Genomic DNA, 24,730 nt, shown 5'->3' on the forward strand with positions numbered 1-24,730 from the left:
GTAAGTAAGCTGCATGCACTTCCTTTTGCTGGGATGCGAAGGGCTAAGGTCTCCGCCTAAAGGAATGGGTTATCTTGCAGAGGATGGAGTATGACACCCATTCCACATCCACTGATGTTGAATGGCATGAGGCCCATTATTTGATGGGTAGAGAGCACATCCATTTATTTCCTGCAAATGGATCTGGGTTAACAGTAAGCAATTTGTTTCTCTTCAGGTACCACTCGGAATGCATGTGTTATAAATCAGAACACCCTAAGATGTACCCTTCATACACGTTGAACCTGCCAGGTGCCTCATATCTATCCTAAAATTATTCCCTTTTCAAGTAACTTTTCATTTATGAATTTCTTGATTTGCCCCTCAGATGTAGGGGAAAAAAACTTAAGTAGCCGTGACAAGTCATTAAACTTTGCCGCACGTGAGCAAGTACCATCAGCTACTAGAATGGAAAATGCTAGGCCGTGTTCTGTGCAGCAGACATCTTATCCTCAAGCATAAAATGGGGAGAGAAAGTAAGATAGATGGGTTCTGTCTTACCCAACTGTTTTTTATTGGAGGAATTTCCCTGCAACTTGATTATTGGCGATGCGTCATTACCTATGACATCAGGATCCTCTAATTTCAAAAGTACCCTTGTCACAGGGAGGTGTGGAGATGAGAGGTACTGTAATGATTTGAAAGATTTGAATAATCTAATTAGAATTCCAAAAACATTGACAGAAATAGCATTAGTAACCTTACTACATCTCCCCGTCATCTCCACGGCTATGATAAAGACATCTTCACACCTTTCTGGGAGGATGTCTTTTGACATTAGCCAGTTCTGCAGAGCTTAACAAACATCTTACTCCCTTTTTCTCAGGGAAACAAAGCCAGTTATCAGTGTTCCGTGGAAGCAGGTAGGGTTTTGGATCGTTTTGCCCTTACAACTGTTCAATCATACAGCGGGTAGCAATAATAAACCTAGTGAAAGTAGAAAAATAGGGTGACTGAAAACGGCTCATTGAGGTTTTCACTGTAGAAAACGTCCGTTGCTTCCCAATTTTCGTTTGTATCTCTGAGGAAATCTCCTCACGCAGAGCTGGGAAGTAGGTAGCATGGAAGTTTGCCAAGGGAGTAAAACACTTTTGCCAAAACTTAGACCGTCTGCTCCTTTGTGATTTGATGTTGATAGCAGTAGTGGTGGGTGTGAGACATAGGGAAGTTTGCACTGGGCAGCCTCAAAAATGCACAGAAAGTTGATGTTATGGGCAACACGCTGTGTTCTCTGAGCTCCTTCCCAGAAGGTGCCTGGGAACTCTCAGTTCATCAAACACTTTCTTGGAATTCCAGTCTATAATATAGATTATGAGGTTGGGGGTTTGAAATATACTAAATGATGGATAGATCTTCCTTCCCCCTGGCTCTTCGTCCTGTTTTAATACAATCACCCTACGAAGAATTCTGGAATCTTCAAAACAGGTACCTCTTCTTCAGCCTGAGAGGAAGCATTCCGTCAGCTATGGCATTTGAGTGGGTCTGTGTAATCTCATTTCCACAATGATCATTGCAGGACATTTCATATGTTAAAGATAAGCAGTAGGCTTCCTTTAGCCCCCAAATCCCCAAATCGCAGTAAACTCACTGCATAGTGATCATTCGGTTCATGACCTGTGCGCCGGCATAATCGTGTAATCCTTCCTCATTATCCACAGTTAGCCTCTAAGAGGCAGTTATATGCAGGAATATGATACCTGTTACTGGGAGGATGACAGAGATGCCCAGGATGAGGTTTCAACTCTACCTCCTAACTGAAAAGTCAGAGGAGACCTGCAAAAAATAGTTACCTGCAAAGGAAGTTCACTTTTTTTTGAAGTTTTAGAACTGAACATTTATTTCAGTATAACAGAGAAATAATTATCCCCTGGGAGGGGAGGGCATATATTTTCTTTAACACACAAGTGAATGTGTTTGTTAATCATTGGTATTTGACAGGAAGACGTGAGCATTCCTATTTGTGGGCATGTTTGGTTCAACTTTAGGCTTCTGGTAAAAGTCTGCTCTTGGTTTGCTCCCATGCGGCTGGCATAGCCCGAGAATTATTCCTCGTGCCCAGTTCTGGAGCTCAGATCAAGGTTTCTAACGTCTGGCTTTTATCCTGATCATGTTAAGTAACTTACACCACAAAGGGTGCCCAGACACGTACCAAGGTGAGGTGAGGAACTGCAGAGTCGTTCTGCGAACACAGCAACCTAGCCCGGGAGGGAGTCCCAGCAGTTCTGGGAGAGAATTTCTTCCATGTGCCATCGCAGGCATTATTAGGGTCTTAGGGTGGAAAGAGCATGGGCTCTGGAGCCAGACAGGCTGCGGTGGGGATCTCGGCTTTGCCACTCACTAGCTGGAACTATGGCTGCCTCCTTAGCCTCTCTGAGAAAGTTTACTTCTTTTTTCAGCAAAAGTGTTGCATGCCCAGTGGGTGTGAGCCCTGGGCTGATGTACTGGTGAAGACAGACAGACACAGGCCAGCCCTGAGGTACCTGGAAGGGAGGTGAATGCCACCCCCTCTCCCTCCAGCCTGCCTGGAGCATTACCCCTTCCAGCCTTTACATTGCTGTTGCTGGTTCCTATATCAGAAAAGTTCTTCCCTCAGCTCAGAGCAAGTGTGTCTCCCTCTAATTATTTCAGGTCTCAGTTTGGATCTTATCTCCTCAGACAATTCCTTTTTTTTTTGGCTGCGTTGGGTCTTCCTTGCTGCATACGGGCTTTCTCTAGTTGTGGCGAGCGGAGGCTACTCTTTTTATGGTGCGTGGGCTTCTCGTTGCAGTGGCTTCTCTTGTTGCACGGCATGGGCTCTAGGCATGTGGGCTTCAGTAGTTGTGGCACATGGGCTCAGTAGTTGTGGCTCACAGGCTTAGCTGCTCCGCGGCATGTGGGATCTTCCTGGAGCAGAGCTCGAACCTGTGTCCCCTGCGTTGGCAGGCGGATTCTTAACCACTGCACCCCAGGGAACTCCCTAGGAAGAATCTTGTATGTTCCTTTAGCTGAAATGGCAAGGAGGAATCTGGTCCCACCAGCCAACCATTGGCATTTGGTCAGTAGGGTCCTCTGTGAAGCAGACACCAAGATGGAATTTTAAGTGCAGGTGAGTTTTTTGGCAGGGAGGGGCTGCCCAGGAAGGATAAAGAGGAGAGGGAGAAGGAGTGGGTGGGGAGAGCACTGGGACCCCAATGCAGCTCTGATGCCTCTAAAGAAAGGGAACCTAGGAGGACTGGCTGAAGGCAGCTCTAGGAAATTCTTGGCTGGGACCTTGGAGAACGCCAGGGCCAAGACTGCCCGTGAGAGGAGTCCTCTGTTGGGCAGCATTGGCCCAGCCCTACCAGGTGTGGTCATTGGCTAGAGCATCCCAGCGAGAGCGGCCTCCCTGTGAGCGCCGAGGTGTGCCCGAAGGCATAGCAGCTTGTCTCTAGAAGGAAGATCTTAGGGGTGTCTCCTGTGGCTGGTCCAGAGGTCGCATCTTCCTTCCAAAGACATTTTCCTCATCACCTTGCCAAAAAGTTGATGACTTGGTCCTCTCACTTTTTAAAAAATGCTCAGAACTTCTTACAGTCACTGCTTGTTCCTTTTGTGCATAATTATTAAGTGCTTCATCTAAGTACACCATGAAGCTAGGCAGAGAGAAAGCACAGCACGCGTGGACCAGCCCTCCCTGAGTTTGTAGACACTCAGGAGAGATATATGGTTAAGCATGTAATTACATTAAAGAGTGAGGAGGGACTTCCCTGGTGGCGCAGTTGTTAAGAATCCGCCTGCCAGTGCAGGGGAAACAGGTTCAATCCCTGGTCCGGGAAGATTCCACATCCCGCAGAGCAACTGAGCCCGTGTGCCACAGCTACTGAGGCTTCGCTCTAGGGCCCACGAGCCACAGCTGTTGAAGCCTGTGCATCCTAGAGTCTGTGCGCCACAACAACTGAGCCTGCATGCTGCAACTACTGAAGCCCACGTGCCTAGAGCCCATGCTCCGCATCAAGAAAAGCCACCACGATGAGAAGCCCGTGCACTGCAATGAAGAGCAGCCCCTGCTCGCCGCAACTAGAGAAAGGCCGCACGCAGCAACAAAGACCCAATGCAGCCAAAAATAAATAAAATCATTTAAAAAAAAGAAGAGTGGAGAGCAGCAGAAGATTTAACTTAGACTTGGGGATATAGCCCGGGCATTGCAGACAAAGTGACCATGAAGACCTAAAGAGTGCATAGAGGTTGTCCAGGCAGAGAAGGGAGTATAAGGTCCCAAGCAGCAGCAGCACAGAGGTGGCATGTTGGAGACTCTGAGCTCTGGGACCTTGCTACTCTCGTGCAGGGGAGCTGGGGAGAGATACCTAGAAACCTCTTGGAAGCAGAAAGTGCTCTTTCTTTTTGTTTTGTTTCTTTTTTTATAAATTTATTTATTTTATTTATTTATTTTTGGCTGTGTTGGGTCTTTATTGCTGTGTGCGGGCTTTCTCTAGTTGTGGTGAGCAGGGGCTACTCTTCGTTGTGGTGCGCAGGCTTCTCATTGTGGTGGCTTCTCTTGTTACGGAACACAGGCTCTAGGGACACGGGCTTCAGTAGTTGTGGCGCATGGGCTTAGTAGTTGTAGCTCACGGGCTCTAGAGCTCAGGCTCAGTAGTTGTGGTGCACAGGCTTAGTTGCTCCGCAGCATGTGGGATCTTCCCAGACCAGGGCTCGAACCCGTGTCCCCTGCAATGGCAGGCGGATTCTTAAACACTGCGCCACCAGGGAAGTCCCAGAAAGTGCTCTTTCTTAGGTGTTCATTTTTCTATGTAACTTGTGATTTTTATAAACTTGGAAGCATGAAAAAATATAAATAGAATGAAGAGAGGTAATTTGCCATTGATTCTGGTCCTGTCTATCCATTGAGCCATAGGTGGAAGCATTAAAATGTATCTAATCAGGGATTTTATATACGCTACCGCCAGCATACCCTGGAAAGGAAAAGAAATTGTGACTTTTTTTTTTTTTTTTTGCGGTACGCGGGCCTCTCACCGTTGTGGCCTCTCCCGTTGTGTAGCACAGGCTCCGGATGCGCAGGCTCAGCGGCCATGGCTCACGGGCCCAGCTGCTCCGCAGCATGTGGGATCTTCCCGGACCAGAGCACGAACCCGTGTCCCCTGCATCAGCAGGTGGACTCTCAACCACTGTGCCATCAGGGAAGCCCAGAAATTGTGACTCTTATTCATCACTCTGACCCAGTATATAAGAACCAGGACTTGCAAGTAGCCACACCTGATAGAAATATTGGTTTCAAGGAGCTTAGTCTAATTCTAATGTTTTCAAAACCCACTTAAAATAAATAAACTTGTGGGGCTTCCCTGGTGGCACAATGGTTAAGAATCCACCCGCCAATGCAGGGGACATGGGTTTGATCCCTGGTCTGGGAAGATCCCACATGCCACAGAGCAACTAAGCCCGCATGCCGCAACTACTGAGCCCGTGCATTGCAACTACTGAGCCTGTGCACCACAACTACTAAGCCCGTGCACCACAACAACTGAAGCCCGTGCACCTGCATCCTGTGCTCTGCAACAAGAGAAGGCACTGCAACAAAGAGTAGCCCCCGCTCGCCGCAACTGGAAAAAGCCTGTGCGCAGCAACGAAGACCCAATGCAGCCAAAGATAAATAAATAAAATTTAAAAAAATTTAAAAAGCAATCCATTTCAAAAATTAAATAAAACAATAAACTTGTATGTGAATTTGTTTAAAAATGTACCAATTACCCAATTGACCAATGCTAAGTAATGTACATTATATCCTCTGTCAATTAAAAAGGATGTATTATTTTTCTTTCAAGTTTTTCGATTACCTACTTTCTATTCTTTTTCATAATATCCACCCAAAGAAAATCCAGCAGACTGTACATGTACCTAGTCTAGAACACTGACCACTCCCTCATGTCAATCATCTAAGAAAGATCCATTATTTTGTTTTTGGAAGGAAACTTGCTAGTAGTGATTGTTTGATTGTTGAGCTTTGACTATCCGCCCCTCTTTTTTTTTTAAATATTTTTACTTTATTTTTATTTTTGGCTGCATCGGGTCTTAGTTGTGTCACGCGAGCTCCTCATTGCGGCGTGCGGGCTGCTCTCTAGTTGTGGCTCGCATGCTCAGTAGTTGCGGCGCGTGGGCTTAGTTGCCCTGCGGCACGTGGGATCTTAGTTCCCTGACCAGGGATCAAACCCACCTCCCCTGCGTTGGCAGGTGGATTCTTAACCACTGGACCACCAGGGAAGTCCCTGTCCCTCTTCTCTCATCGCCTTGCTTGCTGTCCTTTCCTCTTCCACTGAATGTACTACCTTAGTGCGTAGGAAAGTATCTTCCTCCTTCACGGGAAACATAAAGGGGACAGTTAGAAATTGCCTCAGACACCAGTCAGGACGAGATGGCTCTTCTCCCTGTCCACCCTCCCCAGGCTCTTCTGAGAAACTTATCAGTGAAAGTACAAATACATTATCACTCGAGAACGCCTTTCTAGTGATGTCACAAAATGAGGCTCTTGCAAGCTCTCCTTGTTAAAACTCACCAACAGAAGTTGGGTCTATGAAAATCAAACTTTCTTTGCAGAATACCTCACCCAGTTGTTGACTAGTTTAGTCACTGGTCCCACTTTGGGGATATTTTCTACCCATCTTCTCCCCTGCCCTGGGATGCTCATTGTCAACTCACCAGATCTATGGACAAAGTCCTAGAATAGTTAGACTCAATCCAGGCATCTAGCAGAAAGGGAGGTAATAAAGTAAATCTGCACATACATGTGACTACCCGGCCAAGTGTTTTCATTTGGTGGTGAAAGCTGGAGCGTCTGCATCTGTTCTTTTTTCCATATCCCACCTGCTAGGATTGAGGTTTCTATAATCAAGACTACCCTGGAATAGACTCCAGTCATAGAACAATCTGAATTCCTTCTAAAGCAGTGGCTAGGCTTTGCCTTGTCAACTGCCACTGCATCATTGGCCACAAATACATGATTTTAAAAGAAACTAGCCCTGGGACACAGCACTGCTGGCACTCCAGGACAACCACTGTGGGTATGAAGGTGGCGCGGCCTTTCCAAAAGCCGTGTAGCCGTTGCTGCCAGTTACACGTAGGCCGTACCCTCTGAGCCGGCAATTCCACATGTAGGTATATTCCCAAAACAAATGGCTACAAAAAGACCTGTACACAGGAGCTTTGTTTATAATAGCCCCCAAGTGGAAACAGCCCAGATGTCTACCAAGGGGAGCCTAGATATTCAAGTTTTAGTGTATTCTTACAAGGGAATAGTGCACAGCAGTTAAAAATGATGATTTACACAAAAACAAAAGAACATGTACTGCATGGTTCTGTTTATGCAAAGCTCAAGAACAGACAAAACTAATCTCTGCCGATAAGAGTCAGAATAGTGGTGTGAAGGGGTACGTACAGTGAGTGAGAAAGGACTCAAGGGAATCTTCCCAGGCAGTAAAAAAAATACTATATATCTTGATCTGGAGGATGATTAGATTACATAAATATATTATAAACACTACACTGTCCCCTTAGATTTGTGCATTGGACTATTTGCAAACTAAAGAACAGCCCATGGATATTATACATTAATTTCTCAAAAATATTACACTCACGAAGCTCTACAATAATCTACCATCACGCACCAGACAGTCAAATATTAAAAATCCTGACAGTGTCGAGTGTTGGCAAAGATATGAATGCTGGGAACTCTCGGATTTTCTGGAAACAGTTTGGCAGTGTCTAGTCGAATGGATTCAGTAGTCCCGCTGCTATGTATGTCCCCTGGAAAAACTCAGAGAAAAGCGCACCATGAGGGACTTCCCTGGTGGCACAGTGGTTAAGAATCCACCTGCCAATGCAGGGGACAGGGGTTCGATCCCTGGTCTGGGAAGATCCCACATGCCGCCGAGCAACTAAGCCTGTGCGTCACAGCTACTGAGCCTGCGCACCTAGGGCCTGTGCTCTGCAACAAGAGAAGCCACCGCAATGAGAAGCTCGTGCACTGCAACAAAGAGTAGCCCCCGCTCTCTGCAACTAGAGAAAGCCCGCATGCGGCAACAAAGACCAAATGCAGCCAAAAAATTAATTATTTTTAAAAATACATTTTAATTAATTATTTTAAAAAATGCACCATGAGCTGTGTCTGAGAATGTCTGTGGCATTGTTTTTCTTAACTGCCCAAACCATTGTTTTTCCTAACTGCCTCTGATACCTATCGTTAGCAAGCTGGATAAATACAACAAAGTGTAGTCATACAACAGAACAGTTCACACCAGTGAAAACACGTGGAGTCTCGTGGCTCACACCGACATGGGCACATCTGAAAACTGTAAAGTGATGCAAGAGTCTGAAGAACGCACAAGTGTTCTTGAACAAGTGTTCACAAAATGGGAAAGCCTAACCTTGGTTCCTTAGGAGTGCACACGCAGGTGATAAACTACAAGCAAAGCAATGATTATTTAAAAACAGAGGGTGGTGGTTACTTCTTGGAGTGGGATGGGGAAGTGATAAGGGCCTGGCCCCGGGAAGGGTGGCGAGTCTCCCCCTGTTCAGAGTGGTGGTTACTCCAGGGTTCACTTTAGGATTATTGGTTAAAAGTATGTTTATGTTTGCACACCTTTCTGCACGTGTGTTAAATTTCACAATCAAAGAAGGCAATGATAAGTATTAGAAAGTCAGAGATTCAGCCATTGCTTTCTTCTGGGAGACATCGAGTACCAAGTGGCCTCACAGCAAACAAAGAGGGGAGTGACAGCATTTTATTTTTTCTTTACCAAACTTTTTATCATAAGTACCCCTGACAGGTTGTTTGTTCTCTCTACAAATTGATTGTAGACCAGAGAAAGCACTGTGGCTGCCTTGGGATTGTATCATTAAGCGATGACTTTGGAAGCCAATACTTCCTTGTGGAATTTAGAGAAAAGAAATCAGAAACCAAAGGGATGGGGTGGCAGGTGACAGGTCTGAAATCAAAGCCTCCTCATTGTTACTGGGCTAGTTCATCCTGGCTCTGTACCAGGTCAGGGTATGATTAGCCTGACAGGCATCATTAAATCCTCCAGAAACCCTCTGATGTACAGCTCTCGTATCCCCCATTACATAGAAAGGCAAGTAAGGCAGGCAGGGCCTGGGTGACTTAAACCAAGGTCTTCGTGACTTGAGGCTGACTCTTGTTATTCCCAGGCCATCTGCTGCTCTGTTCTTGGCCAGGGTTACCATTTGCATCTTTTGGTTGACTGAGGCTCATCATATAGACTTGTTAAAGGGGCAAGTGAAGAAATACTAATACTAATACCATACTCTCATCATTCCAACACCATTTTGATTATCCCTGGAGTGAAGATCTCAACATGAACTTTCTAAGACTAAATGGCTGAAGCTTCTGAAAAATATCTTGCATGGACTTTGGAAGAAGAAGACAAATCCTAGCTCAAGGAACATTTGGAACAAAGTAAACTATTAGGTGAAAATGGCCATCTGTGTTGTTGCAATCCAGCAGCAAGAAGATGGAGCAGAGATGAGTTGATTTGATTTGAGGGATTCTTGCCTGTTTTGTGTCAGTGAAATTTAAGCCCCTTTGATCACAGTGTCCATCCATCGTGCCTAATAAGTGCTAGTTTGGGTGTTGAGGGTAAGATGATCAACTCGATTTCCTCTGCCTTTGGAAAAATTTTGATCTCATGAGGAATCTTTCCTTTTTTTTTGGTCCTTGCCATTCTTGGTGACGGTCAAAGAGACTATAATTTGCCTACAGAATCATGTCATGTGTTCACATGAATACAGCAATTGGAACTTTGAAATGAATTTATTTATTTATTTATAATGTTGATTTTTATTTTTGTCTGCATTGGGTCTTTGTTGCTGCACGCGGGCTTTCTCTAGTTGCAGTGAGCGGGGGCTGCTCTTCGTTGAGGTGCGCAGGTTTCTCATTGTAGTGGCTTCTCTTTTTGAGGAGCACGGGCTCTAGGTGCACAGGCTTTAGTAGTTGCAGCTGCAGGCTTCTATAATTGTAGTACGTGGGCTCAGTAATTGTGGCACACGGGCTCTAGGGTGCTTGGACTTCAGTAGTTGTGGCCCACGGGCTCGGTAGTTGTGGCTCACGGGCTCTAGAGCACAGGCTCAGTAGTTGTGGCACACGGGCTTAGTTGCTCCGCGGCATGTGGGATCTTCCTGGACCAAGGATCAAACCCGTGTCCCCTGCATTGACAGGCAGATTCTTATCCACTGCACTACCAGGGAAGTCCCTGAAGTGAATTTTTATTAAAAATCTGCATTATGGAATACCTTTAGAGAAATGAAATTTTATTACTTTTCACTTGAAATTTGACTCTTAGGAACACTGCCGAACAGAGATTCTAGACCAGCACTTCAGAGTTCAGGCTGTCTTGGATTTGAATGCTGGCTTTGCAGCTTGGGAGCTGTGTGATCCTGTACAAATTGTTGGCTCTCTCTGTCCTTGAGCCTTCCACCTGGGAAAATGACAGTTGTGAAAGTATCTGCCTCATGGGTATTAATGCTAAATGCTTTAGAACAGGGAAACTACTGAGAAGGAAGGGTACCTGGAATGTGTCCAGTGTCCTGGAAATCAGAGATTAGGAAATACAATCTGTAGGCCAAATCTGGCCCACTGCCTGTTTTTGTAAATAAAGTTTTATTGGAACACAGCCATGCCCATTCATTTACTTACTGTCTATGACTGCTTTTACACTGTAACGGCAGAGTAGTTGTGACAGAGAGACCCTCTGACCTGCAAAACCTTAAATATTTACTCTCTGCTTCTTTACAGAAAAAGTTTGTCAACCCTGCCATGTCTAAACGGTAACTATTGTAGCTCTACTAATAGTCTTGCCTTCACAAAGTGGTTTGTTTATTTGGGGACAGTGTAAATACCCACTCAGGTCATTACCTAACATTTGATACACTTTACAGAGATGAGCTTCAGTGTTGATATGGCCCAGATTGCCACATCATCCAGATATATTTCAATGAAATTAAAGGGGGTTCTGTTTTAATGTTCACCTTCAAGAAAGAAATTCACATCTTCTCCCTTTTGAATGGGAAACGCAGTGCTATATTATCTACAGGCCACTGACAGTTTTGAGCATCTTAACACGTGACAAAATTTCCCCCTCTGAAATTTATGTTTCCAGCGTCTCATTACATGGAACTTTCCTGAAGTGCGCTATACATACGCAGCACCCTGGTCTCGACTAATAGGCTCAAGTCTGTTACGGATCCAGGGAGGGCAGATGCTTATCTGAACCCCTTTGATCTCAAAATCTTCTAGAAACAGGCGTTCTTAAGCCATTTCCACAGTTTCCTGGATTTCGGTTTGTCAGAACACCACCATAGATGTGCGCTATTTCCATTTCTTTTCTTAGTCAAAGCCAGGAAATGGGATGCTGTGGGGCACTAATAGTGTTGTGAACAATCATGTTGAGTCAGAAAAAGACTTCAAAAGTGATTCCTTTTAGGTTAATTTGAATTTGAGGCTAGTTCTCGGTTAGCCAGCCTCCTTTGTCAATATGTCATCATTTGAACAGGATTATGGGAACCCAAGGAAATGCCCTTTTCCTGGTTGTTTCACTGGGGTGTGAAGAGCAGAGAGTTTAAAAATATGTCTCCAGTTATATACTGTGAAAGTGCTCGCTAAAGTGCTCGGGGCTGCCTGGTGTGACCTTCTTACCCTGCTCTACGCATGTCATCTTGGTATAGGAGAAGCAGGGTCGTATTGTGGCTGGAGAACCCAGGCTCTGGGTTTGAATACCAGTTCTGCTTTTGACTAGTTGTACAAGCTGCACAAATCACTTCACCTCTTTGTGGTTCTGTTTTCTTAACCATATAAAGTGGCGATAGTAATACCAACCTTACTGGTTTGTCTTGAGGAGCCAGTGACTTACTGTACAAACTTGTGGCTGGTACACGGTCAGCACCCCGTGTCAGCTGTTATCACTGCCATCCCCCCACCCTCACCCCCAACAAGTTGTTGTTGTTACTTGTTGATGTGACTCTGGTGGAGGCCATGAGGTGACAGGAGATGATGGTGGAGCTCTGAGTTCTGCCCCGTCACTACCCGGCTATTGAACTAGAATGTATGTTGCTTGACTTAGTTGGGTCGTATGAAAATAAAATGAAGTGATGAAGAAAATGGGCACAAAGATGATTTGGGATAGCCAGTCCCTTTGAGACCAGGGTATAGGGTGGTGGACCAGGGACCAGAAAGAAGGTGAAAGGAAGAAACAGAAACATCTGTTAACCCCAGGCTATGTGCCTAGCTCTGCCCAGATATTCTATATAGAGAGTCTCATTTAATCTCAGCAGTAGCCCAGGGAGAGAAGAATGCTTAATCCATGGTACAGATGGGTAAACTGCGGTTCACAGAGATTGGCTCATTTGTCCCAGCTCGTGGCAGTGGAACAGTGATTTGAACCCAGTTGTAATGGACTCAGATGCATTCTGCTGGGCCAGTTTCCAATTCTAGCATTGACTGTCTTCCTGATTATTGTCAAAATCACTTAACTCTGGTTTCTGCCTGGGTTTCTCCTCTGTGAATTAGGTCATTGACTGAGCACCAAAAGGAAGCTAAACGAATGTACACACCATGTCAGTTATGGCCACCAGAGCCAAGTGGGGGAGAGAGGCAAGCAACGGAACTGTTCAGTGATAATACTGGGGTTTTGTCACTGAATAACCCTATAATTTTTTTTTTTTTTTTTTTTTGCGGTACGCGGGCCTCTCACTGTTGTGGCCTCTCCCGTTGCGGAGCACAGGCTCCAGACGCGCAGGCTCAGCGGCCATGGCTCACGGGCCCAGCCGCTCCGCGGCATGTGGGATCTTCCTGGACCGGGGCACGAACCCGTGTCCTCTGCATCGGCAGGCGGACTCTCAACCACCGCGCCACCAGGGAAGCCCATAACTCTATAAGTTAAACGTTATGTTCATTTCCTTAATTGTTGACAACACTCTGTGCTCTTCGTGTAGTTTCTCTTTGGAAATGTTAATGTCAACATATGCTTTGTTCATACATCAACCCTTAAATCAAAATGCTACATTTGACCACCTGACCACCAATAAACTCAAGGAGGCTAGATGTCTTTGAACCTGGGTAGAGTGGCTATTTCATGGCCTTGGAGTGCCACCCTGGTTCCTTGAATACAGGAGTCTGATTAATCAGGTGAGCTCTCTTCTGCTCAGGCCGCCCTTGCTCAGACCCTGAAATAAGATGCCGTAGTTGGGGCTTCTCAGCTCTTCTCTGGACTGTGCCCATGCAGAAGGCCATGGGGTGTGTATTAAATCCTCTGCACCCTGGTGGAGAGTGTTTCGGAAGCAGAAATAAGCTCCACACCTCTCTGTGTCCTCATGTAGTTTGCTCCGTTCATGCTTGAAAAGTACTGCTTGTTGCCATCCCTTCCAAATACCCTGCCCTTCACAGAGGAGCAGGTGTCAGCAAACTTTCTTAGTAAAGGGATTAATGGCAAGTATCTTAGCCTTTGCCGGCCATCCATTCTGTGCTACAACTCAACTGCACAGTAGTAGCCTGAAAGTGGCCACAGACCATGGTATGGCTTTGTTCCAGTAAAACTTGATTTACAGAAACAGGTACTAGGCTGAATGTGGCCTCGGGGCCCCAGTTTCCCCACTTCTGACTTAGAGCTACTTAGTGACTTAGTTTGATCAATTTTTTTCAGCCACGTATAAAGGAGCTACTGTCTCAGGCCCTGTCTTAGGTGCTGGGGATACAGTAAGGAGCCACAGTCTTGACGTAGTGGAGCTTCCAGTCTGCTAAAAATAAAAAAAAAAAACAACTATTACTAATCAATTACACAGCCTGTGAGGGAGACCCAGGTCTGTACAGCTATGACTGTTGGCAAGGTCACAGCCCTCATCATGACTTTGAAACCTACTTCACAGGGTTGTGAGGCCTCAATGAGAGAAAGGCCACAGCAGGGCCTGGCACCAAGTTCATGCACCGTAAATGTGAACTAGTAAAAAGACGTGAACTACAGAACATCCACTGTGTGGATGGAGTCTAGGGTTCAGGTCAGTGGAGGGTAAACTGAGGCCAGAGAGTCCAGTCATTATTACAGATGGGAGTTTGCTGCCACCTGGCCTTGTGAGCATCTTGCACTGTGATCATAAAACAGGCTCTGGACCCAGCTTCTAGTAGACGCAGAAAGCTGATGGGGACCTTTGATGTGAGTGCTGTTGAATTATATCAACATCCTATTTCATCAATTCTGTAACTCTCATGTCTTCATATTTTTATTGAGATGTAATTGACATATAACATTATGTTAGTTTCAGGTGTATAACATAATGATTTGATATATGTCTATATTGCAAAATGATCACCACAGTAAATCTCGTTCACATCCGTCACTACACATAGTTACAATTTTTTTCATTCATATTTTAACAACTCTAAAACTAGGACGCACCTTCCAGGTGATACTGTATCATTGCTTAATTAGCAACTTGTTGCCTTTACTAGTGGCATTTGAAATAATTGTGCATGTTACGATTGATGGTGACACGGATATGAAGAAATCTAGGATTTATTGGTTATTTAAAATACACCAACTGCTGTGTTTGTTTGTTCCTTCATTCTCTTTTCACAAAGATTGGGCATCTACTATGTTCTGGGCCGTGTTTTTGTTGCTGGATGTACAGAGTGAACAAAACAGGCAAAGGCTTTGCTCTTGTGGAATTATCCAGCTCTTGGAGGAGACAGACAGTAAATAAGTGAATGCATCTGGGAAGGAAATAAACCAGGTGTGATGTAGATGGTTAATAGCAGCGGGAACAGCCTTAGATGGGGCGCTCAGGGTTGGGTGTCAGGAGATGAACTGAGATCTGAAGAATGGAAAGGAATCACCCGTATGGAGTGGGGGTGGGAGTAGGGCAGGCGTTGTAGGCAGAGGGAACAGAAAGGTGAGAAGGAAGGTGATGGTCAACAAGGGAGAGGGCAGAGAGAAGATGGGTTGCAGAGTTAGCAGATCATGGAGGGCCTCATGGCCGTGGTGACGAGTTTGGATTTTATTCTAAATGAAGTGAGAAACCACTGGATGATTTTGAGCTGGGCAGTGTCAGGGTTAGATTTATGTTTAAAAAGCTAAATGAGTTTTTCAGTCTTCAGAGAGATTTCCTCAGCTGATCATGTTTATGTCAGCTGCAGGTGAGGAACTGAGGGCCCAGGGGTACAGAACTGGGTAGTAGAAAGGGATACCCAGACTCCCTCCCCATCTCACTGTGTGGTCTTGGTTCAGTCACTTTCCCTCTGTGGACTTCATTTTCCTTATTTGTAAATGAAATAGAACTAGCGTCCTTTGAAACTCTTTTGGGTGACTTCCCCAGGATCCCCTTGTTGTAACTTCAGTGTGGTGCTTTTTCCTTAAACTCATCTGCCATGAAGTCTTGCAGACAGCTACACCTTGAAAACGGTCCAGCCCCACTTCATTGCCCTGTCTTTGCCGTTTCATCCTCCTTATTGATGAGAGAGATGATGTGAATGACAATCAACATCCAATCAGATAGAGCAAGTTTTATTTCTTATATTTAGGTCAGAAAATTAGTTCCTTGACTCCCTCTTCCACCATCTTAATTATAGTGTAATGCTCTCTTACTCCCTGGTGGCTTCTAGATGCCAAGCTCCTTAAGTCCCTGGATTCTGGCCTTCAGGCTCTTGCTTTCCATCCCGACCTCCCACTTCCTGATGCTGTTGGGCAGGCCCTTCTGTCACCAGCTTGTCAGACCCGTGGCCCCTCCCAGCCCATCGTGCCTAGTCCAGGCTTAACCCAGAGCTGCTGACTCTATGTCTAGTGTTTTGGCCTCTTCACAATTTTTAGCCAAATTCCAGATTATCCTTAACCAGCAGCTGATGTTTTCCTCCTAGAGCTGTCAAATTTGGGGCACTTGAACTGTTCTTCCACTTTCCCTTTTGCTCCACTTCGCTCCAGCCACACACCGGGCAGAATCCCTTTGCAGGGGCATTTCTCTGTGCCTGGAATGTTCTCCCCAGGTAGCCACCTGGCTTGCTTCCATCTTCAGGTTTTTCAATCAAATGCTTCCCTCTCAACGAGCCTGCCCTTTGACACCTTTTCAAAACAGTGGTCAGGGGAGACCTCATTGAGAAATTTGTCATTCAAATATGAGTAAGTTGTTAGCAGCTGAAAGGCATTTGGTCTGCAACCAGCCATGCATAGAGCAGTGAAAAAAAATGTTCCAGGCAGCCTGAAGAGCCAGTGCAAAGGCCCTGGGGTAGTGTGATCATGGACCAGCCAAGAGGTCAGTATGGCTCAACCTAAGGGCCAGAAAGTAGCAGTGGATGAGGCTGTAGAACAGGGAGGAGCCCACTGACACAGTCCTCATAGAAACTGGCTTCTCAGGTGTGATCAGCATTATTTAAAATGCAGAATCTCAGTCCCCATCCCAAACCTACTGGCTCAGAATCTAGAGTTTAACAGGCTTCCCAGGTGATTTGAATACACATTGAATTTGAGCAGCACAGTCATGAATCTTCTCCCATTTAGCATGACCTTATCCCCAGTTTTTTTCCACTGTCACTCTCCCTACCTTCCCCAATATGAAGCAGAAGGCGATTTTAAGGAAAAATTAATAACTTTTCCTTATAAAAATTTTGGGAAACCCTGAAGAAACCAATCATTGGGCTAAACACTGAAACTTGGGCTTTCTGTTGTTAGTTCATTTTATATACTTCCCTAAAATTGGTTGATTCCTGGTTTTGGGGATAGGACTGGTGTTCTTCCCCTAGAGACTATCACATTCTGTCCATATACTTTCCAATGAAATACTTTGTTCATTTGGGTGTGTGTGAATATTTTCAGTATAATTCCATATTTCTCGATTACTGTACAGTTTTCATCTCTGTTGATCATCATGTTTTATAAAGACTTTCTTTTTTCCTATATAACCAAAGCATTGAAAATATTAGGTTATTAACACACTGAAAAATGCAGTCAATCAGATGATTATCATCTAATGTTTTAATGATCACATTTTTAATCCAATTATGCATGTTTGAATCTTTCAAATTTTCTTTAATTAAAGATTGCCTCCTAGCACTGCTATCAGAAATAAGAAATTGAACAAAATCGAGCCGGATATAATTTAATGTTGAAAGGAAACTGCAAGGATAACTGGGCCGCTCTGGGTTTAATGGCTGACCATGACTTTCAAGCCCTCATACAGAATTTTCTAAGTGATAAGAAAAATTTCATCATCTCCTGATATACTCTGTTTGCATTCAAATAAGGTATTTCTTTTTCTAAATAAACCTCCCCTAACTGATTATTCATATTGTCGTTCAGAATGCTTGAAAATGAAAGAGTTGGGTGAAATGTAGACTACTTAATATAGTGTGTATTTAATATAAAAGTCATACATTATTCATAATTTTTGCAATTTGAATAACTTTGAATTTCGCATCCCTGTTTCTCATCTTTTTCTTTGATGAACAATTAATTATTAAAATATAATATTGTCTGCATACAGCACCGGGATAGTTGAAAGTGGAATATGAGATTCATTCCTTTTCAGTTCTTTTAACTAGTAATGCGCAGTACTTGCTTATTATGGTATAATGGAATGGATTGTAGGATAAGTAGAGTATCTCAAATATTCTTCTCAACTAGTTAACTGTCTGCGATAGGAATGTTTCGAATTCAAATTACTAATTAGAAGAAAAGTTGGAGGCAGAGTGCTCTGATCTGGATGGCTTTGGAGTCAACTGCCCTTTTGTAATAGGATTCATTTAACAAGTATTTATCTGTGCTTATTCTATGCTAGACACTCTCCTAAGCCCTTAACTACTGTTAATTCATGTAATACTCTCCTGATACGATAAACCTCCAGATGAGGTCATTATTATAATCCCATTTTACAGATGAGGAAACAGTGACAGAGAGGTTAAGTAACTTGTCTTAGGTCAGAGCTTTAAGTAGACCAGTTAGGATTCAACTCCAGGGACCCGGCTCTAGCAGTCCCTCCGCTTTATAACATGTACATTTATTAAGATTTTCTTAGTGGCAGAGTTTAAGTTTTTAGCTGAAAAGTACCTTCTTCCTTCCTCCCAGTGGCGGTACTCAGGAACACCCAGTCTTGGGTCCAGCCAGTTGAGTGCCTTGTGGCTTCTGTGAACTTTGTGGGCAGTGCCAGAAACACAGGGGTACCATTTCCAAAGTTACTTATAACAATTAAATATTATGAGCACCCCATTTGCCAGTGGAGCACTCCTATGGGACTGAGCAGGACATGGAATTTTTAGAAAGATCAGCAAAAATCAATGTTCAAGTTGAACTTAGAAAAGTCAAGGGAGAAAGAAAACAGCTCAGGAGTTCATTCTGTAACGTAGGTTCATAAAATAAATTACTATTAGTGATGGGGACCCCTGCACATGTGGCATGCCCCACCCCCAGTTGTTGCTGTGGCTCTCAAGATGACTTTCTAACACTTGCCCCCCACTCTCCTATACTTGGCTTGCAACCAGGAGGGCACAATATGGCCCGATGGCCAAAGCCATTCCACTGACTGTTTTTGTATGGCTCCTGAGCTAAGAATGGTTTTCACATGCGAACCCTAATTAAGCGAAATGTTCTTCCCTCCTTTCCCCTGCCCAAAAGAATTCCTTTTTTCTCATTAGTAGATGTATACTTTTTAAATTGGCCTCAGTTATTAGCGTTTTGAACATTGTTAATAAGGTTGTAGAAGTGTGTTTCTTATATAAGTACCTATGTAACAACTTCGATTTTGCCTCTTGGCCCTGCAGAACCTAAAATATTTCCTACCTGGCACTTTACAGAAAACATTTGCTAGTCCCTGGCTTAAAACACAAAATAAGCTGGCTGGCTCTCAGCCCAGTGCTTGCCTTGATAAGTGAGGGCTTATAATGGACCAGAGATCACAATGGACCAAGTGCTTGCCTTAATAAATCAGGGCTCACAAGGCACTGTGCTAAAGCCCCCCACATTTATTAGCTTGATTAATTGTCACAGCATCCCTGAGGGGTAAATAATCTTGGTATTCCCATTTTACAGGTAAGGGAAGTAGCTCAGAGAGGTTAAGATTTTCTTCCCTAAGGTCACACAGCTGTTGAATATCTGTTGATTCCGAAGGGCATGCTAGAGCTTTGACAAAGAAAACTAACCTGCAGTGCTCAGATTGATGGAGACTGTGTCAGACATGCTGTGCCTTTGAGGCATTAGTAGTGCAGTTAAAAAAAAAAACACACATGCACGACCATTCAAGGAAGTGCATGGCTATGTGAGATATACATGGCTAGGTCTTGGTAGCTTAGAGTAATAATACTACTAGTGGTAATAAAACAAGTAATAAGAATTAGAATGAGAATCATATCTATCATTGATGAGATGCTTACTCTGTTCCAGGCTCTTTCTGAACCCCTTTCTTATGCTGATTTATTTAATCTTCGCAACAGCCTAGGAAGGTATAGTAACTAAGGTCATACAGCTCACAGGTGGAGGAGTTGGGATTTGAACCCAGCAGGCTGAGAATCTGCTCGTTTCACCAGTCCCTGTAAGGGATGGAGAAATGAGGTGTTGATGAGGTCTTCAGCGTTACGTGATATTTCCTGCTCCCAGGCTTACTGTTTCAGATCCTAAGTGGTGTCTTTGAAGAAAGAATCCCATCCCAGTCTCTGTTTTCTCCCTAAGTTTTTGACCTTGGGTCCATTACTTCTCTCTGGTCTCCCATTTCCCTAGCTGTAAAATTAAAGAATTGGACTAGGGCTTCCCTGGTGACGCAGTGGTTGAGAGTCCGCCTGCCGATTCGGGGGACACGGGTTCGTGCCCCGGTCCGGGAAGATCCCACATGCCGCAGAGCGGCTGGGCCCGTGAGCCATGGCCGCTGAACCTGCGCGTCCGGAGCCTGTGCTCCGCAACGGGAGAGGCCACAACAGTGAGAGGCCCACGTACCGCAAAAAAAAAAAAAAAGAATTGGACTAAATTGGTGGTTTTCAAAGTGTCCCTGGGTTCCCTCAGCTTCAGCCCCGATGGCTGCACTTTGGCTGTTTGAGTTGCCTGGCTCCTGTGTAAGATTTGGTTTGAAGAAAGGGTTCTTTGGTTCCCGAAGCCACTGACCTAGGGTGGTCTAAGGCCCTTTCAGGTCTCAGAATCCTGAGATCCAATGGCAGTGATGGTGGTGGAATCAGCAAGTAGTGAAGCCCCTCCCTTTTCTGTCCCCCTCACCAGCTCTACCCACCCCGCCACTGATCTGATTACACCTTCTAAGCAATTAAATCAGAACCTGCATCTGAAGCCCTTGGGTTGATCCAGGACAGAGAAACCCTTCTGCATTTGTAGCAGTGGTCACACCTGCAGTTTCCATCAGTCCTTGCTGAATTCAAGAGCCCATACAAGCACTTACGGGTCCTGTTCCAGCTGAAACGTGTTCCCTTTTGAAATCCACCGACTTCAGATTGGTGGGGCAGGTGTTTCTCATTTATCTTTTTCTATAAAGCCACAGCCTCTTCCTTGAGTGGGTGCTTTAGATGGGGGCTCTGGTGCCTCGGGCTTACAGGGGTTGTCCTGTCACTACCTGTCTGCATACAGCATGCTTAACTGCAACCCTAATATTGGGTCAGGCCCCGAGGGGAAGACTCTAAAGGTTTTCTGGTCCTTCAACCTGGAGCCCTTGATCCTAAAGCAGGTTAGTGTGCTGCGGGGTGACGCCGGGTTCACCTGCCGCGTGATGGAGAAATGAAGGTGGCGATTTTGTGGTTCATGATGCCAGGGCCTGTGCACCTTCTGTTGCCTGGGGCCTCTTGTTGACTATTTGCACAGCCCAGGAAGTGCAGCAAGCAAAGGCCAAAACGGTTCCTCCTCTCGGCCAGGCACGCTTACAGAGATTTCCCCCATCCTTAGGCTACTGGTAACCAGGTTAAATTAAAGCCCAGATTTGCCAGCGGCAGAGGGGTGAGTCTTTCCTTTCCAGCCTTTTGTCCCGTAGAAACTGCTTTTGTCATTCTGATTATAGAACCCTATGGTGCATGTATTAATTAATACTTAATTTTTCCCTTTAAAAAATGAACTGAAAACCTTTGTGAGACTCAGGTAAGGTTTCTGAGCCTTGTGAATAACTGCGGCCACTTTACTGTTCACTGGTGACCTTGGGCTTAGTGATTTACCCTCTCTGGGCCTTAAGTTCCACATCTGGAAAATTGGAGCATTAAAAGTACTTACTCCATAGGGTTGTAAAGTGAAAGGGTGTGGTGATGGCTTAAGAATCATGAAAGCCTGAATTCCAAAGTCAACTACATGGTTGTACGTTCCAGCTCTGTAAATTGGGGATGGTAATACTTCATGGGACTATTTTAAGTATTAAATAAATCAATCTTTGTAAAGCTCTTAGAACAGTACCTGGCACATACAGTAAGTGCTGTTTAAATGTTTGCAACAGATGAGTTCTCAGAAGAGTGCCTGACATATAGTAAAAGCTAAATAAATATTAAGTTTTGTTCAACAAATCTCTACCAAAAGGAAATGGCCATTTTCATTATTCTTTTTTCTTTCTTTCTTTCTTTTTTTTTTTTTGCGGTACGCGGGCCTCTCACTGTTGTCGCCTCTGCCGTTGCGGAGCACAGGCTCCGGACGCGCAGGCTCAGCGGCCGTGGCTCACGGGCCTAGCCGCTCCGCGGCATGTGGGATCCTCCCAGACCGGGGCACAAACCCGTATCCCCTGCATCGGCAGGCGGACTCTCAACCACTGCGCCACCAGGGAAGCCCCATTATTCTGATATAGTTGATTTCTGCTGGGTTTTTGCCTTAACCCCCAGTTACATAGACCTTTTGCGTCTAAGGATACACGTTTGCCCAAATACGTATACTGCTTGTTCTGTATGAAGGAAAAGGAGGGAGGAGGCGTGAGGCTGGGAATAATATTCCTGGAAGTCACAGGAGTGTCCATGAAGTAACCTGGAGCCTTGAGGTCCCCGAGAAATGTCCAGGGGCACATGGAGGAGGCCATAGGGGAGCTAAGGCAAGCCATTAGCAGGACCGTAATAGCCTTATTACATCCCCAACAGGAATGAGGTGGGCATTCCAGACTTAAATGCAGGGCTAGACGTTTGAAGACCCAGGTAGAGACTAAAACCCTCTCTGATTTGTGAAAGAAGCTGGATGATCTTCTGGGTCTGACTGAAAGTGTTATAGTATAGTGCCTAAAGTCTGTTGCACTGCTGATTCGTGCCTCAGGACCTTTGCACATACTGTTCTCACAGCTTGAAATGCTCTTCTTTTCGTCTTTTGCCCCCACAGTTCAATATTCACCTAGTTTACTTTAGCTTCTTCAGTCTGAGTCAGAATTGTGCAAGCTCTGGTGTCAAGGTGCAAGGGTTCATATCCCAGCTTTGCTATGTAGGAACTAACCTCTTCTCTAACTTGTTTTCCTCGTAGAGTTATTGTGAGATATCATTGTTGGATCCCAGCTTAAATGTCATTTCTTCTACTTAAGGGAAGACCACTCCACTTTTGTAAAAAGAAGCCTATTTTCAGGGCCATCATTTTGCAAGTTCAGGGCCGTGCCTTGATCTGAATAAGCCTTGGGTGAAACCATAATGAAATGTAACCAGCTTTGGAATTGCACTTTACCATTGGCTTACAGTTTTCTTTTCCTACTTAATCTCTCATGGGAGTCCCAAAGTTCGTTTGCCTGATTATTAGTTCATAAGGATTAGACGGAGAAGGGGTCTGTGATGAAACAAGTTGCGGTATAACTGAATCACTTTGCTGTACACCTAAAACTAACAGAACATTGTAAATCAACTATATTTCAATAAAAAATGTTTAAAAATTAAAATCAACGTTAAAAAAGACTTAGTACGGAATAGATATTAATATATAAAATCTCTCGTTAATGATTTTCATTTTGATTACATGTTGAAATAATATTTAAAATATAATGGGGACTTCTCTGGTGGTCCAGTGGTTAAGACTTCATGCTTCCAATGCAGGGGGCGTGGGTTCGATCCCTGGTGGGGGAACTAAGATCCCACATGCCATGTGGCACCGCCAAAAAAAAAAAAAAAGAAGGATTAAATAAAACGTATTATGAAAACTGAAAAAATATATATTGGAAAGGGGCAAATTAAACAAAACCAAGTCTCTTTCTTTTCTGCAGCATTTAGTGACTTGACTCTGCCAGTGTTTCGTCTATTTCCTGGGGGAAGAGGGAGGGCCTGAAGTGTTGCCCAGTGCTGTTTACCCTGGAACCCATTTTTCATGAAATGCAGTGCGGTAGGATGTCTCGGAGCACACACACCCCGGGAAATGCTGCTTTGTTTTCCATGGCTCTCCCACCACCAAATGCTTCCCGGGATGTAAATAAACACAAGACTTGTGATGTGGCACCCGCATGCCAAGGGTTTTGACTGTGTGTCTGCAGCATAGAACGACTTACCACTGTGCTTTTCTTTTCCCTCTTCCCCCAAACAGAGAAGGAGACCTTTCTGGATCCTTTCGTCCTCCGGGACCTCCTGCCTGCATCCCTGAGCAGCTATTACCGGTACACAGGTTCTTTGACTACCCCACCGTGTAGTGAAATTGTGGAGTGGATAGTCTTCCGGACACCTGTCCCCATCTCTTATCATCAGGTAGCTATTTGGCCCCCAAAGGGCTTCTGTTTTTACTTGTTTTGAGTTGACTTAACTATCTAACATTGCTAGACTATATCAGGGTAAGGATTTTTTTTTTTTTTTGGCATCCTTTGCTTCTCATTGATTCTTTTCATTTTTTCCAAGAAACATGTTTTTGCACCCAAGAATTGTAAAATATAAAACTTGGTTGCTGAGCCACAAATTAACTAGCTGAGGAGAACTGCAGGCATGAAATCAGGTATCTTGTAAGTATTCGATCTTGAGGAGATAGTAGCTACCCTCTGTGATGACTGTATGCCAGGAACTCTTTTCAGCTCTTTATATGTGTTAACTCACTTAATCTTCATAAACAACAGTCCCATGAGGTAGGTGCTATTTGTATCCCTGTGTTACAGAGGAGAGACAGCAGAAGTGTAGTGACTTGCACAAGGTCACACAACCATGACCCAGCCATGGTGTCTGATCCCAAAGATCATGCTTGGAGCTGCTAAACCTCCCCTAAGTCCAGAAGAGAGAAATTTGTATGCCTGAGGAAATGAAAGAAAAAATACCATTGATTGAGCTCTTTCTGTGTGATAAGCATCTTACATCTCATTGACTTAGTTGCAAAACAACATCGCGAATTGGGTATGTTGCACAAAGACGGGACACATAAGAACATCGTGGCAGGGACAGATTGCGTAACATGCCCAAAGATTCATGGTCAATGAAGATTGAAGCCAGAAACCAAGCCCGGGTTTGTCTGATTCCAAACCCATGCTGCCAACCCCTACATAGAGCTGCTTCTCTCTGAGTGTGGCCTGGCAGATGTCATAGGGAGGTGGGTTTAGGCTGAGCACGTAACTGTGGGTAAGAATTTGGTGAAATGGGGATGAGGTCAGGGGCAATGTCAGAGGAAGAGGATCCACCAGGGGATGAAGGGCTTTGACATCACCTCACGAGGAATCATAGATGGAAGGGGAAATAGGATATGTCAGTCATCAAAAATGCAGCCTGCACGGAGGTAAAGAAGAGTAGATTTCTGCTCCATAATTTCAGAAAACAGAGCCAAGAACAGCGGGTAGGATTTGTAAGGAAGTG

The 24,730-nt window shown here is 44.7% G+C and overlaps 1 protein-coding gene across 2 annotated transcripts in view; it reads left to right on the top strand.

Annotated features, from left to right (window-relative positions):
- PTPRG (protein tyrosine phosphatase receptor type G) overlaps positions 1–24,730 on the top strand; it is a 732,636-nt gene that overhangs the window by 559,499 nt on the left and 148,407 nt on the right. For both annotated transcript variants that reach the window (XM_082663439.1, XM_082663438.1), the window contains exon 7: positions 23,490–23,647. In XM_082663439.1, the coding sequence (XP_082519565.1) occupies positions 23,490–23,647 (158 nt within the window). The remainder of the gene's footprint in view (positions 1–23,489; positions 23,648–24,730) is intronic.

Source organism: Grampus griseus, assembly GCF_964374135.1.
Source record: "Grampus griseus genome assembly, chromosome: 10".
Classification (NCBI taxonomy): Eukaryota; Metazoa; Chordata; class Mammalia; order Artiodactyla; family Delphinidae; genus Grampus; species Grampus griseus.